This window comes from Narcine bancroftii, chromosome 4, assembly GCF_036971445.1.
Source record: "Narcine bancroftii isolate sNarBan1 chromosome 4, sNarBan1.hap1, whole genome shotgun sequence".
NCBI classification, from domain to species: Eukaryota; Metazoa; Chordata; class Chondrichthyes; order Torpediniformes; family Narcinidae; genus Narcine; species Narcine bancroftii.
In genome coordinates this window covers 205227976-205244184 of record NC_091472.1, presented here as the reverse complement: position 1 = coordinate 205244184, position 16209 = coordinate 205227976, and the positions used below count along the sequence as shown (strand labels likewise).

The window sequence follows — 16209 nt, the reverse complement described above, 5'->3', positions numbered from 1 at the left end:
TGTGCTGACCAGCTGCATCACAGTCTGGTATGGGAACACCAATACCTCAATGGTAAACCCCATCAAAAGGTAATGGACACAGCCCAGGACATCACAGGCAAAACCCTCCCCACCATCGAGAACATCTACACTGCCATCAGAGAGCAGCAGCAATCATCAAGGATCCACACCACCCAGCAGACGCTCTGTTCTCGCTGCTGCCATCAGGAGAGAGGTATCGGTGTCACAAGACTCGCACCCCTTGGTTCAGGAACAGCTACTATCCTTCCCCCCCCCCATCAGACTCCTCAACAACAAACTCAGGGACTCTTTTAAGGACTCTGACTTGGGGACTTTATTGATATTTTTTGTTCTCTGACAGTTTGTTGACATTCGTTATCTGTTTACAGATCTCTTTGTTTATATGTTTACATTATGTACAGTTTATTTTTTGCATTACCAATTCATGGTAATTCCACTACGCCCGCAGGAGAAAGGAATCTCATGATGTCCTGTATGTACTTTGACAATAAATCTGAACTCTTTTGCAGACAAATAGGATCAGTAGAGATGGCCAAAAGGGAAGGCATGGGCATGGTGAACAGAAGGGTACAGTTTTGTGCTACATGACCATATAATTAGTTGAACTGCTGCAAGGAGAATGAAATATGTATTATATTTGCTGTGAGTGTTGTAAATAACATGTATTTTTGAAAATGAAGAAATTTAATGCATTCAATTTTCAACTGACTTGCCACTGTTTAATATAACTGAAAAGAATAGGTTTTACCTTTTACAAATGTCTTGACCAGTAATGGCTGATTTTTGCAATTGACAAAAGTGTATAAATGTAAAAGTTCTTACCATTTCCATTCACAGCAGACACAATTTTTTTTTCAGTTGAATTTCACTCGTTTAAAATATAAAATCTCCAAGTAAAGTGAAGTTCAGTGACTTGACTTTGGAAGTATGTCTCTCTTTTCAGATGCCCAGTGGAAGACTTTTCCATGCTGCAGCAGTTATTTCAGATGCAATGTATATCTTTGGCGGAACAGTGGACAACAATGTCAGGAGTGGAGAGATGTATCGTTTTCAGGTAAGAAATAAGTCAAAAGCTTCCATTTACAAATACACAGTTGTACCTATTAGGAAATATTTTATGTAAGTATTACCTTGTGCTATGGAGAGGAACAAAATCCTAAAGAATGTACAATGAGAAATCCGTAAAACTGAAGCACCAATGTTAAATTGTAACATTTAATTTAAAAATGAATCTGAATGTTTTTGCATGCTGCTGGAAGCTCAATTTATAGATAATTGATACACATCAAGCATCACAGCTGCAAACACAATATAAGGGCGTACAGTTGGTGCAACGTTAGCACAACGCTGTTACCTCGCCAACGATTGGGACCAGGAAAGAAGGAATGGTTTTAGAGAGCAGGCAGAAGAGACTAATTGAAGGGATTACAAGGACGAGGGATAGACTGGATAGTACAGTGACAATAGCAAGGATGTTTGATGGACACATTTCAAATCACAAAGTGTATTGATAAGGTAGATGGGGATAGGTTAAGAATTTAAGGGACATGAAAGAAAAATGATTGGCAAAAGAATTACAGTACAACTCCAATCATCTGAAATGGTGGGGACCGGGCCTATGTTGGATAAATAGTTTTTCGGAGAACAGGTCATTTTTTAAAAACAGCCCATTAACAACAGCAAATCACTCATAACAGTGTTTATACAACAACAAGCAACAAGTAAAGGCTTTTTAAGCATTAAAATAATGTTTAATTCTCACCAAAAAAATGCTGGCCGCCGCCGATCCCCAAAACCTCCCCATGCCAGGAGCCCACTCATCCCACTTTCTCCAAATCAAAGGAGTAGCCATGGGTACCTGCAAGGATGCCAGCTATGTCTGCCTTTTGGTTGATATTCAAGACTCAAGATTCCATAAGGCAGTCAAAGATTCACTATTAGCAGAGATTACCTGCTGCCCTTTCCAGTCAGAGAAGGAGAAGGAAAAGAGAGACCATTCAGAGTTGCTTAGAGTCTCCGGCGCTCCCCCAGCCTCTGCAGCCGCAAAGGCTTCGGTCCAAACCATCATCAACCCGAACCTCCCAACACGATCAGCAAGCCTTCAGCGCCCTCTTGCATCCAGGTTCCGATACCTAGGGTACCCCTTCAGCTAGTTTCCAGCTGTCTGCAGCCTGGTGTGAGTTCTTTGACTGTAGTCACCAACAGCCCACAGCTTGCTTGGGTACCTCGCCTTGAGTCACCAACAACCCGCTGCCTGTGTTCTTCAGCCACAGAGCCCGTCACTGGACCACCACCTCTACATCTCCTTCTCAAATGGGGGTGGGGGGGTGGTCTCCCTGTTTTCTTGTGCCCAGCATCAGTCCTCTGTCTCTCCAGAGTCTGCAACCCCTTCTGGCTGCTGCCGAACGTTGCCGCCGCCATCTTGGGCCTGGACCCCACAGTCACAGGATTTTAAAGTAAACTACCATCAGCTCCTTTAACAAGCCTGTATGGAGACGTCGATAGTTTGGCTGGGCAGTAGGACCCTGCGGAGGACTGCCATGTCTCTGCTCAGCGGATCAGCAGCTCCAGCTGCACTGCCATTTTTAGAAAAATATGGAGTCATCCATGCTACAGAGGAAAACTCCCCAAATCTACCTCCGCTACTTTGAAGATTACTTTTTGGTGCTGTCCCAAGTGTCCATGATGAGCTCATCAGCTTTATTCACTTTGCTGCTAACTTTCACCCCCAAGCTCAAATTCACTTTGCCCATCTCTGGCAACACTCTCCCCTTTCTCGATCTCTCTGTCTCCAGCTCAGGCAACAAACTCTACAAACATTTTCTCCAAACCCATCACATTTACCTCGACTTCACCCCCTGTCCCAAGTAAGGATTCTATTAGTTTCTCTCAATTCCTCTGCCTCCATCGAATCTACTTTGAGGATGAGGCCTTCAATTCTAAAACATCTGAGATGTCCTCCTCCGTCAAAAAAAAGTGGATTCCCCTCTACAGCCCTTGCCCACATCTCCTCTATTTCCGACACATCTGCCCAGGCCCCCTCTGACTTTAGATGCAACAAGGACAGGATACCCCTTGCCCTCACCTCCCATTCCACCAGCCTCTGCATCCTACATTATATCTTTGCAATTTGCACCACCGCCAGACATATCTTTCCCTCTGTACTTGCTGCAAGGACTGGACCCTCCAGGAGTCCTTCATTCACTCCTCCCTTCCCACCAATTGTCCCCTTGGCACCTATCCCTGTGTCCACAGGAGATGCTCCACTTGCGCCCACACCTCCTCCCTCATCACCACTTGAGGCCCCAAACAGTCCTTCCAAGCGAAGCAAAGCTTCATGTGAATCTGCAGGGATCGTCTACTGCATCTGGCACTTCCAACGTGGCCTCCTCTACATCAGAGAGACTGGATGCAGACTTGGAGATGGTTTCATTGTGCACCTTCCACTGTGGCCAACCATTTCAGTTCCACAGCCCATTCCCTCACTGACATGTCTGACCATGGTCTCATGCACTGCCAAACTGAGGTTGCACACAAATTGGAGGAACAACACTTGATATTCTGTCTGGGCACTGTCCAACCAGAAGCATTAACATCGACTTCTCCAATTTCCATATGTCCTTCTCTCTCGCTCTCTCTTTCTGATTTCCCCCCCTTCTTTCCTCTAGCTCCCCACCCCTTTCCCTCTCCATTCAGAGAAGGCACTCTCCCCCATCACCTCAACTTGTTTTTCTCTTCTTCCCTCCCAGCCATATCCACCTCTGGCCTCTTGCCTATTGGTCTGTGCACCTCCCCCTTCTTCCTTCCTCCCCTCACCTTTTTATTCAGGCCCCTGCCTGTTTTTTTAATCAAACCTTGACAAATGGCTCAGGCCTAAAACGTTGATGTCCCTTTACTTCCTTGCGTGACCTGAGTTTCTCCAGTTCTTTTGTAAATTCTGATTGCTTTTCCATTAACTTCCTCCAAAATTGACAGAATCTTGTACAGAAACTGCCATTTGAAATAAAAACATTAAAAAAAGAGCATTTCCTTTGCTCTCCATTGAATTCTTGTTACTTTGACAGTACTCATCTATTTACTGTACATTGTTCCACTGCTAACCGTAGTTCTGATTGAGGTAGAGCAGGAGGATTAAGGAATACAGATTAATCGATCTCTTAAAAACAATGGCGCAAGGCAGCAAACCAAACAAAAATGCTAAAGCAGCATTTGGACTTGTGGTGAGAATCGAAGTGTTCAAAAGTTCAGATTTATGCATGACATCACATACAACCCTGAGATTCTTTTACCTGTGGGCCGGGCAGAATTTCTACTTACCAGATGTATATACAAAGGAGAGAAATATAAGCAAAGAAATAAATATAAACAAACAAACTGTGCTATACAGAAAATAAATATTGAACAATAAATAAAGTGGAAAGTAAGAGTCCTTAAGAGTTTGTTTAGGAGTCTAGTGGTGGAGGAGTAACAACTGGTGGTACAAATCTTGTGGAGTAGGGAGATTTCCATATATATAACCATATAACAATTACAGCTCGGAACCAGGCCATCTCGGCCCTTTTAATCTGCACCGAATCAAGTACACTCCTCTAGTCCCACCTACCTGCACCCTGCCCATAACCCTCCATTCCCCTCACATCCATATACCTGTCCAATTTTTCCTTAAATGACAAAATGGACCCTGCCGCCACTACTTCTCCCAGAAGCTCATTCCACACAGCTACCACTCTCTGAGTGAAGAAGTCCCCCCCTCATGTTACTTCTAAACCTTTGCCCCTTAACTCTTAACTCATGACCTCTTGTTTCAATCTCTCCTATCCTCAAGGGAAAAAGCCGATCCACATCAACGCTATCTATCCCCCTCGTAATCTTAAATACCTCTATCAAATCCCCCCCTCAACCTTCTGTGCTCCAAGACCTAATCTCTCAATCTTTTTTTGAAATCTATATTCTGAAACCCAGGTAACATTTTCGTAAATCTTCTCTGCCCTCTCTCTACCTTGTTGATATCCTTCCTATAATTCAGTGACCAGAACTGTACACAATATTCTAAATTTGGCCTCACCAATGCCTTGAACAGTCTCAACATCACTTCCCACCTCCTATATTCTATGCTTTGATTTATAAAGGGCAGCATACCAAAACCCTTCTTCACCACCCTATCTACATGAGATTCTACCTTCAGGGAATGATGCACCGTTATTCCTAGATCTTTCTGCTCCACTGCATTCCTCACTGTCCTCCCATTTACTACGTATGTCCTATTTTGATTATTCCTTCCAAAATGAAGCACTTCACATTTCTCATCAATAAACTCCATCTGCCATCTTTCAGCCCGCCCTTCTAAGCAATCCAAATCCCTCTGCAATCTTTGAAATCCTTCTTCATTATCCACAATTCCACCTATTTTAGTATCATCCGCATTTTTTTTCAAAGACAACGATCAATTCACAACATAAATATAATGGAAAAACTTAGCAATTTTCATGCATCAGCTATGGAGAGAGAAACAGAGTTAGCATGGCAAATTTTGCTCAGAAATGGAAAGTTCATAAACAGTTTTGTTTCAAGTCACAGATTGGGGAGGGTGGAGAGAATAAACAAGAAGTTTGGAGACTGCAGGTGGGTTAGATTGATGTCGGCTGAGAGAGGGCTGTGAGGTCTTTTTAATAGCAGCTGGACAATATGTTGTTTTACCATTTTCTATTTTTTATTTCAGATTTATTGCATCTCTAATTGTTTGGCTTTATGATTTGGAGTACAGGTCCCCATAAACATCAAACAGATTTGGGGCACCACACAGAAAATGCTGGAAGTAGCTGATCCGGCAGTGTGGGAGGGGAAGGAGAAATTTTCAGGCTGCCAAAACTGAGTGATTAGAGCTCGTGAGAAAGTTAAAACAGGGAGAATAAATAGATATTTTGGAAATTATAAATAGATGGACAGAGTAAATATAGAAAGAATGTTCCCATTTGAGGGGAAAAAAGGACCATAAAATTTTGTTGATGATATAATTAGAAACTCGTGATGGAGTTGAAAAGATCAGTGCTTTTTAATATGGTGACTGAAGGAGTAGAAAAGAGAGTAGAAAGATAATTTGAAAAGCTGAGATGCAATACTTGGAATGAAAGAAAACATTTAACCCTTTGGTCTCAATGTCCCATTTTTCAAGGATCACCAATAAGCTCATATACTCTAGTGTCCCGGTTTTCTGAGACTGATTGTATACCCACCCACCAGCTGATTCATACTGGTGTTCATACTGTAGTCCAATCTGGAGTATGTATAATGAAAGGTTAAAAATGGCTGGTGACAAAAGGGTTAAAATGCAAACACAACATGGGCTAATAAGGCCAGTTAGTCCTTTTCTATGTGTTGTCTGCGTGTCGCATCACACAATGCATACTTGTGTCTGCCTTTCAATTCCAGTTTTCCTGCTATCCCAAGTGTACTTTACATGAAGATTATGGGAGGCTGTGGGAGAACAGGCAGTTCTGTGACGTAGAGTTCATCCTGGGAGAGGTAAGAGCTTAGCCAGTAATCCTGCATTGTTGTAATTTCATTAATATAGTAGATCTTACATGTGGCAATGTGAGAATCTTGTCCTCAACACTGCAGCACAATCGGATTATGAGTAGTTGGATGGTTCAAATTCAGTTGTTATCATCTGACAAAGCCACATTTCTCTGGACCATGGTGTACACACATACACATGTGCAGCACATAATAATCACCCATATACATAAAGATATAATAAAAAATAAATATGCATACATATTCTGGGATAATTTACTCGTTCATTAATAAGAGACAATGTGATTCGTTATCATTCAGACTTCCTTTACCCAAGTTGATAATTTGTCCAAAGGTTGAATATTAATTGCCACTAAATTGATCATCTGCCAGAAAGAAGAGCATGTTAAAGGGCATATAGCAGTTGTCACAGCTCGAAGCAAATGGTTAAGGAAGAAGATTGCCCAGGCGAGAGATTGGCTGAAGCAGGTGGGTAATCTGTGAGTGAATTAATGTGCTCCAGCACTGCTGAGAGCCCACAGTCTTCACTGTGCAGAGCCAGTCAGTCTTGTTGCTTCAGTCTAAACATTTGAAAAAGTTACAAGGGTGTAAAGGTTAAAACTTTGTGTTTTTTATCTTAGTTAATTTTGTGCCTATCCCTTTAAGGCTAATGGCTTGCCTCTCATTCTACAAGATGTGAAGGAAGCGTTAGCATGAGAAATTTTTCTTTAAGTTTTGTATCTTGTATATCTTTGTATTTTAGAGCAATCTTTAGCTATTGCTTTTGTTATGACAACTTTTGAGTAAATAGAGTCCAAAGGACTATCTTTATTCAGTAACTGCTTTGTTATTCACCGTTATGAAAGTCTTGTTGCGAAGCTCTGCAAAATGTTTATCTGTTCTATCAACAAATTAAAACTACATAAAATAACAGCCACAGAGTTTGATTTATTGGATTAAAGAGCTCTAAATTTGGGAGATGATAAATTCGGAAGATGATACTTTGAAATTAAGATATTAGAATAAGGAAAGTGTCGTCTACAAAAGGTGTGATGTGTTGACTTCTGGGTAACAGTGAAATCATTGGGAAATAATTTTTAAAAATAGGTTGCTGGTGTTTGTACAAAAAAAATGGCTGTTGAATCACTGAGCCCATTATACATTACAGGCCGTCCTCAACTTACGACCTATGTGAGTTACGTCCACCTGCACATAGAATCAAGATTTTAAAAAGTACTGTACATATACTGAGATTCTTCATTAAAGGTTCATTTGTTGAAAATCTTTTTGAAAAATTGCTATAATATCTCGTTAAGACATGCAAACCCGATTTACAACCAATCCGAGTTATGACCAATCCTTCGGTCGCAATTACGGTGGTAAGTTGAGGACTACCTGTACTTGGTAGACCAGTTTGTTCAACAATTTGTCAACCCAGCCACTGAGATCGTATATTTTTTATTGTTACTCTGTAGAGCTACAACATTTTCACTACTAGGTTCACTTTTTCAATTATCCTTTAATCACACTCTTCCATATATATTCCTTGATGTTTTATCGAAGTAATATTAACAATATTTGTAGATATATCTTGATGTCAAATAACAGATGACCAGTTTTTTTTTCCTATTGTCATTAATTTGGCATTAATCTTGATATTTTCTCCCTAAATTCATGTCCTTCCTGGCTTTTAGAAAACCAAACAGGAGATTGGTGTTGAGGCAGAAACAGCAGAGACGAACCCGAAGATGACGGGTTCCTTACTTCAACTGGAGGTCGTGATCCGTGAAGCAGAGGCGCAGCCGTTTGAGATATTGATGCAGTTTCTGTACACGGACAAAATTAAGTACCCACGGAAAGGTAAAGTTCCTATATTTCGCTGATAAATAAACACTCTTATACACTTTGGTGGGGGGTGGAAATCAGCATGGCATGATTTCAAATTGCTTCTCTCTTTCTAAACTCTGGCATTCCAAGTTCGTTTAACCCACAGAATTGCTTCTCTCAGCCTCCACCCACACATGCTCTTTATGGATGTATTTTGTTATCTCAAGCAATGATGCTGGTGAAATCTGATGGGGGAATAATGTCATGTGGATCATGTTGATTTGACTTCTACCGTGTTATCTTGCTTAAACTAATGTAGTGTGACAAGGCAGCCCCTTGTGGGCTCGTAATGTAAAATGCAGCCAACATTCCCACTGTTAATTACCATCTGTCAGTCTCAAATGTTAAGAGTATGTGCGTGTCAAAATTGGAACTGTTTTATCTGTAGTACTTTCACATTGGAATAGCCAGCCATGCTTAAAAGCTAAACAGAAAACTGACCACCCACATAATACAGGGAAGCTGCTATTTGCTGAATTGAAGTTGATTTCCTTTGGCACATTTGGGCAGGTTTAGGAGAAGGTGGGTTTGAAAAAAGAATGACACACATATAATGTGTGTGATATATGCGTTTTTTTTACAAACCAATTACCCCCTGCCCCCTGAGCGCTAGCTATATGTGTGTGCGCACTCTACGTTATAGGGGTCGTGGGAAAGATGCACCAGGAATTTATAGTGAGTGTGGAATGTAATAGTGGCATTGAAAGAACCTACACAATTTATAACAGGTATGGGAAATTTTGATTTTGGGAATACCTGAGTGCCATGGTATTCTGAGAAACAGAACACTCTGGCTAAGGTACTGCATCTTATCAATGTTAATTGCCCAAACCCGTGCCCTGAGGGAGGAGATTAATATTATCAAGTGCCTCTGATCTGAGACAATATTAGGATGATTCTGCCCTATGGCATCAGTTTAATCATCCTCATTACATCTAATCAAACCATAAAATTCTCAATTGCACACTATTTTTAACAAGATGGTCTTTAAAGAAAGGCTTTTTAAATCATGACAGAATTAAAATCCTGCCTAACTCTGAAGCCTGTCTTTTTTTTTTCCAAACTTTATTTATTCGATCAAGATACAGGTAATAAGTAACATATATAACAATAAACTAGACATGAACATTATATTTTACATAAAAGAAAAAAAGAGAGAAAAAAAAAACCCCCTCCCCCTTCAGCCAACTCTCCTAAGGAGAGCCATGAAAAAAAAAGAGAGAAAAAAAAGAAATAAAGAAAAATGAAGCATACTTATTAAAATCTAATCAATGTAAATCAAAATGTAAATATTCTGAATATAACAACCACATGAAGAAAAAAATTATAATTATCATGTGAAACATATGTAATTTTTTCCATTATTAAACACTATTTCATCTCATTATGCCACCTATTAATATCAATCATACTCATATCCTTCCACGTACTAGCAATACATTTTTTCGCTACAGATAATGCTAAATATACAAAAGCAAGTTGAAATTTATCTAATTCCAGACCTTTCAAAGGCTGCAAACTACCCAATAAAAATACCGTTGGGTCTAAAGGTATTTTAATCTTATACAGGTATTCTAAAAACAATTGAATTTTTTTCCAAAAAGATTGTATATTTATACATGGCCAAACCATATGAAAAAAAGTTCCAACCGCGTTACCACATCTAAAACACAAATCTGAGTCATAAAAAAACATTTTTTTAGTTTTTCAGGTGTTAAGTATAGTTGATGTAAAAAATTATAATTAATCATTGCATAGCGTGCATTTATCAGTTTAGTTACACTATCATAACAAATATCTGACCAATCATCCTCGGAAAAAATAAAACCAATCTCCACTTCCCATTTACCTTTAGATTTATCCCAACCCTTTTTATCCATACCATCCTGTAATATTTGATACATAACTGAAATATAACCCTTCTCTGGTACCTTCATAAGAAAAGTCTCAAATTTAGTCATTTCAGGTAAAATCATATCTCTACCAAACACATGCTTTACCAAAGATCGAATTTGATAATAAAGAAACAAAGAATTCTTATCAATACCATAACTATCCCTCATCTGATCAAAAGATAAAAATTTACCATCTTTAAAACAATCTCCCAAATTTTCCACACCTTTTAATCTCCAGTGTAATAAACTCCGATTATGTATTGAAAAAGGAATAAGTTGATTATTATACAATGGAGTCAAAGCCGACAATTCACCACTAGAACCTATCAATTTCTTTTTCTTCGTCCATAATTTCATTAAATGTTTTAATATAGGCACATTATATTGCTGTAACAAATTTACATTCCATCTAAACAAAAATTGATGTATTTCAAATTCATAAATATTTGCCATCTCAATTTTGGCCCAACTAGGGGGCCGTTCCAAATCCAACAATGAGCTAATAAATTTAAATTGGGCTGCTTCATAATAATTTCAAAAATGCGGCAACCGTAATCCCCTAGGTTGAAGCCTGTCTTTGATCTATTTAATTTATTCCTCTCCAAAGCTTGTTCATGTGTTGCAGGAAGATATCATCTATATAATGGTGATTGACACCTCTGGGGGAAGTTAATTGTGGGAGATTAAATGAGACAAATAGTGGGACAATGGAATGTACTTTGTCTCATGTCCCAAGTAAATCTAAATTGTTCTTGTCAGTCAGAGAGTAGAATACTACACCTGCACAGTATATGTGTGCGCTATACAAAAATGTTTTTACACAATTTATGATTTTCTGCGTGTTTCAGCATCATGCTGAAGAAGATAGTACAGTGTCCGCACGGATGGCAGTCTCTTCAATCTGAGGCGCCTGCAAGCTCACACCAAGACACAAGAGCAACTTGTCCGTGAACTCCTCTTTGCAGACGATGCCGCTTTAGTTGCCCATTCAGAGCCAGCTCTCCAGCGCATGATGTCCTGTTTTGCGGAAACTGCCAAAATGTTTGGCCTGGAAGTCAGCCTGAAGAAAACTGAGGTCCTCCATCAGCCAGCTCCCCACCATGACTACCAGCCCCCCCACATCTCCATCGGGCACACTGAACTCAAAACGGTCAACCAGTTTACCTACCTCGGCTGCACCATTTCATCTGATGCAAGGATCGACAAAGAGATAGACAACAGACTCGCCAAGGCAAATAGCGCCTTTGGAAGACTACACAAAAGAGTCTGGAAAAACAACCACCTGAAGAAACACACAAAGATCAGCGTGTACAGAGCCGTTGTAATACCCACACTCCTGTTCGGCTCTGAATCATGGGTCCTCTACTGGCATCACCTACGGCTCCTAGAACGCTTCCATCAGCGCTGTCTCCGCTCCATCCTCAACATTCATTGGAATGACTTCATCACCAACATCGAAGTACTCGAGCTGGCAGAGTCCGCAAGCATCGAATCCATGCTGCTGAAGACCCAATTGCGCTGGGTGGGTCATGTCTCCAGAATGGAGGACCATCACCTTCCCAAGATCGTGTTATATGGCGAGCTCTCCACTGGCCACCGAGACAGAGGTGCACCAAAGAAGAGGTACAAGGACTGCTTAAAGAAATCTCTTGGTGCCTGCCACATTGACCACCGCCAGTGGGCTGATCTCGCCTCCAACCGTGCATCTTGGCGCCTCACAATTCGGCGGGCAGCAACCTCCTTTGAAGAAGACCGCAGAACCCACCTCACTGACAAAAGACAAAGGAGGAAAAACCCAACACCCAACCCCAACCAACCAATTTTCGCTTGCAACCGCTGCAACCGTGCCTGCCTGTCCCGCATCGGACTTGTCAGTCACCAACGAGCCTGCAGCAGACGTGGACACACCCCTCCATAAATCTTCGTCCGCGAAGCCAAGCCAAAGAAAGAAAGAAAGATTTTCTGCGTGTGTGCATTATATGAATGAAAATACAGTAATTCTCCAAAATATTTCAATTTATCTTACTGAAGCAGAACAGAATTCAAAATCTTACATGGATGTAATGATATTGGATAGTGGATAACTGAAATGGCATTTCTGCAGGGTTAAGAACATTCCTATGGTTGTGTTCTGGATGGTGTTTGCTTATTTTAAGTAATTCCACATTTGAAGGTCTGAGCTGAGAATATTTAAATTCATAGCATTATAGTTTCCTTCTTTCAGTCAACCACTATTCAACACCTTTCCAGCACTGCAAAGTTTTGAATTCTGTTCTGCTTAAATAAAATGAAGCAAATATTATGGAGTATGAATCCTGTGAGTCATTATTGATTTTTTTTTGTTTTACCCCATCCCATTCTCTCCTAAACCTGCCTGAACACCTCAGAGGAAGTAAAAACACAATGCTGGAGTAACTCAGCCAGTCAACAGTGTAAACAAAAATAAAAAACTTAACACTGGAGAAGCTCAGCAGGTCAAACAGTGTCCTTTATGTAGCAAAGATAAAGATTTGTAACCAATGTGAAGGGCTTGAGCCCTTCATCAAGTTATGAACAAATTGTGCGCAGATGCCCAAAGCAACTCCTCAGCGGAGGTTCACTTCAGTTTCAGCTAATAGCAGCTTCCCTGTAGATCAGTGGTTCTAGTAAGAGATTGCTTAAGGTGGAATGTGAGTGGAAACAAAAAGTTTGAAAACCACTGTTTTAATTGTCCCTAATTGACTCGTTATGTGCACGGTTTCATAACTCCAAAGGAAATGGGCCAGTGACAATTTTTCTCCAGCAAAATATTTCAGTTACAATTGGGTCTAGAGCAGTGGTTCTCAACCTTCCCTTCCCACTCACATCCCACCTTAAGCAATCCCTTCCTAATCACAGAGCACCGATGGCGTAGGGATTACTTTAAGTGGGATGTATGTGGAAAGAAAAAGGTTGAGAACCACGCTCTAGATGTACGTGCCAGTTACTTTCTGTTTAGATTTTAAGTGTTGTCTGGCAATATTCATGTGGAAACACGGCAGATAAAGCAGTTCTTATTCTTGACACATGCACACTCCCAACAGTTGAGACTGACAGATGGTAATTAACAGTTGGATGCCTTTTTCCTTTTTAGGGGTCAAAGTGAACATGAAAGCAAAAGAGATGGCATATGTGGAAGCAAAGGTTAGTGGGGAGATAGAGGATTGAGAAGTTTTTTTTTAAATTAAAGAAAGTGACTAAAAAATTTTCATAAGAAAGGAAAAGATAGAGTCTGAAAGTACAGTAGCAGATAATATCAAAGATACAAAAACTTCAAGAATATGAAGAATAAAAGAGAGTAGATATAGGACCATTAGAAGATGATGCTGGAGAAATAATAATGGGAGGCGAGGAGATGGCAGAGGAGCTAAATGAGTATTTGGCCTCGGTCTTCACTGTGGAAGACATTAGCAGCATGACAGGTGTCGAAGGGCATCAGGGAAGGGAATGAATGCAGTTACTATTTCAGGAGATAAGGTGCTCAGAAAGCTGAATGGTCTGGGGGTGGATAAATCTCCCAGACCAGATGGATTTCACCCTCTGGGTTCTGAATCTCTGGGTAGAGATTGTGGAGGGATTAGTAATGATCTTTCAGGAATTAATAGATTCTGGCATGGTCTCGGAAGGCTGGAAAATCACAAATGTCACCCTCTATTCAAGAGAGGAGAAGGGAGTAAAAAGGAAATTCTAGACCGGTTAGCCTGCTGTCAGTAGTTGGGAAGATGTTGGAGTTGATGGTAAAACATGAGGTTACAGAGTACTTGAAGGCACATGTCAGGATAGGCCAAAGCCAGCATAGTTTTCTGAAGGAAAAATCTTGCTTGACAAACCTTTTGGAATTCTTTGAGGAAGTGACAAGCAGTCTGAACAAGGAAGATGCAGTGGGTGTTCTGTATTTGGATTTTCAGAAGGGATTTAACAAGGCCTCACACATGAGGATACTTAAAAAGATAAGAGCCCATGATATAACAGGAAACAGTGTGAGTAGAATATTGGCTGATTGACAGGAAGCATATTCAGGGATCATATTCTGTTTGGCTGCTAGTAGTGTTCCAAAGGGGTCAGTGGTGGGGCCGCTTAGTTTTATGTTGTAGATTAATGATTTGGATTATGGAATGGATGGCTTTGTATCCAAGTTTGCAGATTTTATGAAGGAAGATGGAGGAGCAGATCGTGTAGAAGAAATACAGAGGCTGTAGGAGGACTTAGGAGAATGGAGAGAAATGTGGCAAATGAAATATCTCAGAAAGTGTATGATCATGCACTTTGATAGAAAAAAAATAAACAGGCAGACAATTTTTGTAAATGGGGAGAACATTTTAAATACCCAGATGCAAAGGGACCTGGGAGTCCTCATGGAGGAAAGCTGAAGGTAAACTTGCAGGTTGAAGTGGTGGTGAGAAAGGCAAATGCATTATTTCAAGAGGAATAGAATATAAGACCAAGATGTAATTTTGAGGCTTTATAAGGCACTGGTGAGACTTCATAGAATATTGCGAGCAGTTTTAGACTCCTCATTTAAGAAAAGGTATGCTGAAGTTGGAGATGATTCAAAGGAAGTTCACGAGGATGATTCTGGGAATGAAAGGGTTATCATATGAGGAACGTTTGACAGCTCGTGACTTATGTACGTTGGAATTTAGGAGAATGAGGGGGATCTCATTGAAACATTTCAAAGGTTGAAAGGCATGGACAGAGTAGATGTAGAAGGGTTGTTTCCCATGGTGGAAGAGTCTAGGACAAGAGGCCACAATTGCAGGTTCAAAAGGAGTCCACTGAAAACAGAGATACGGAGGAATTTCTGTGGAATTTGTTGCTACACATGATTGTGGAGGCTGCCAGGTCATTGAGGGTATTTAAAGCAGAGATTTATAAGTTCTTGATTTGTCAGGACATCAAAGGATAAGGGGAGAAGGCCAGACAGTGGAGTTGAGTAGAGAAATGATTAAATGGCAGGGAAGACTTGATGGGCTGAATAGCTACTGTATGTCTTCTGCCAGTCACACCACATCATTTTACAGAAGACGACACACATGACTTGTTTTCATCCTTTATACCTGATAATTTGAGTAGTAAGTTAATAATTGGATGAATGTTCTGTTTTATCAATATGAGCAGCATTGGTAGTGACTAGTTATTTTGTTCTACCTTACATATTTTTATGACTTAAAAAAAGCCCTGGGGCCATAGACTATGTATTGATCACCAGCACCTGCTTTAAACAGGACAATCGTGACAAAACCATTTATACCATCACCTTGTAGGTCATGTACAAGACGTCTTATTGATAATGGATGTGTACAAGCTTGCCCTGAGCTTCCACCTGGCTCGACTGGAGCAGCTCTGCTTGCAATACATCGAGGCTTCAGTGGTCCTTCAGAATGTACTCACTGTGTGCGAGAATGCCAACAAATTGCAGTTGGACCAGCTAAAGGTAGGCATATGTGAAATGAGGATAAAACAATCACATGACTTTTCATGAAGAGTTGCGTGCCATTTGAAATAGCCTGGATCCTGAGGTCAGTCGCCACTTATTAGAAAGGTCTGGTTATTGTTGGTTCAAGGGGATCCTTTAAAGCCGAACAACAGTGATTTTGTTGGCTGCACTGCAAATCAACTAAGATTCATAATGCTTACACAGTACCAAACATTTCGTGGAAAATATAAATTGGGATATGCAAATAAGACAAAGACCTGAAACTTTAAAAAAAATTCTTAAAATATGCTTTTTTTAATCTGATATAATTGCAATACAAGCATAACCAGTTGGTTCTTGGGGGCCATTAGGTTTATAAAACAATTATGGTTTGTTACATCATTTAAATCAGTGGTTTTCAAACTTTCTCCCCCCCCCCTAAACTCACATCCTGCCTTA

The 16209-nt window shown here is 40.4% G+C and overlaps 1 protein-coding gene across 2 annotated transcripts in view; it reads left to right on the top strand.

Moving 5' to 3' along the window:
* lztr1 (leucine zipper like post translational regulator 1) overlaps positions 1-16209 on the top strand; it is an 87470-nt gene that overhangs the window by 47845 nt on the left and 23416 nt on the right. The window contains exons 11-15 of one of the 2 annotated variants that reach the window (XM_069933734.1): positions 965-1075; positions 6451-6543; positions 6928-7023; positions 8229-8394; positions 15599-15768. In XM_069933734.1, the coding sequence (XP_069789835.1) occupies positions 965-1075; positions 6451-6543; positions 6928-7023; positions 8229-8394; positions 15599-15768 (636 nt within the window). The remainder of the gene's footprint in view (positions 1-964; positions 1076-6450; positions 6544-6927; positions 7024-8228; positions 8395-15598; positions 15769-16209) is intronic. The other variant, XM_069933735.1, reaches the window with a different exon arrangement.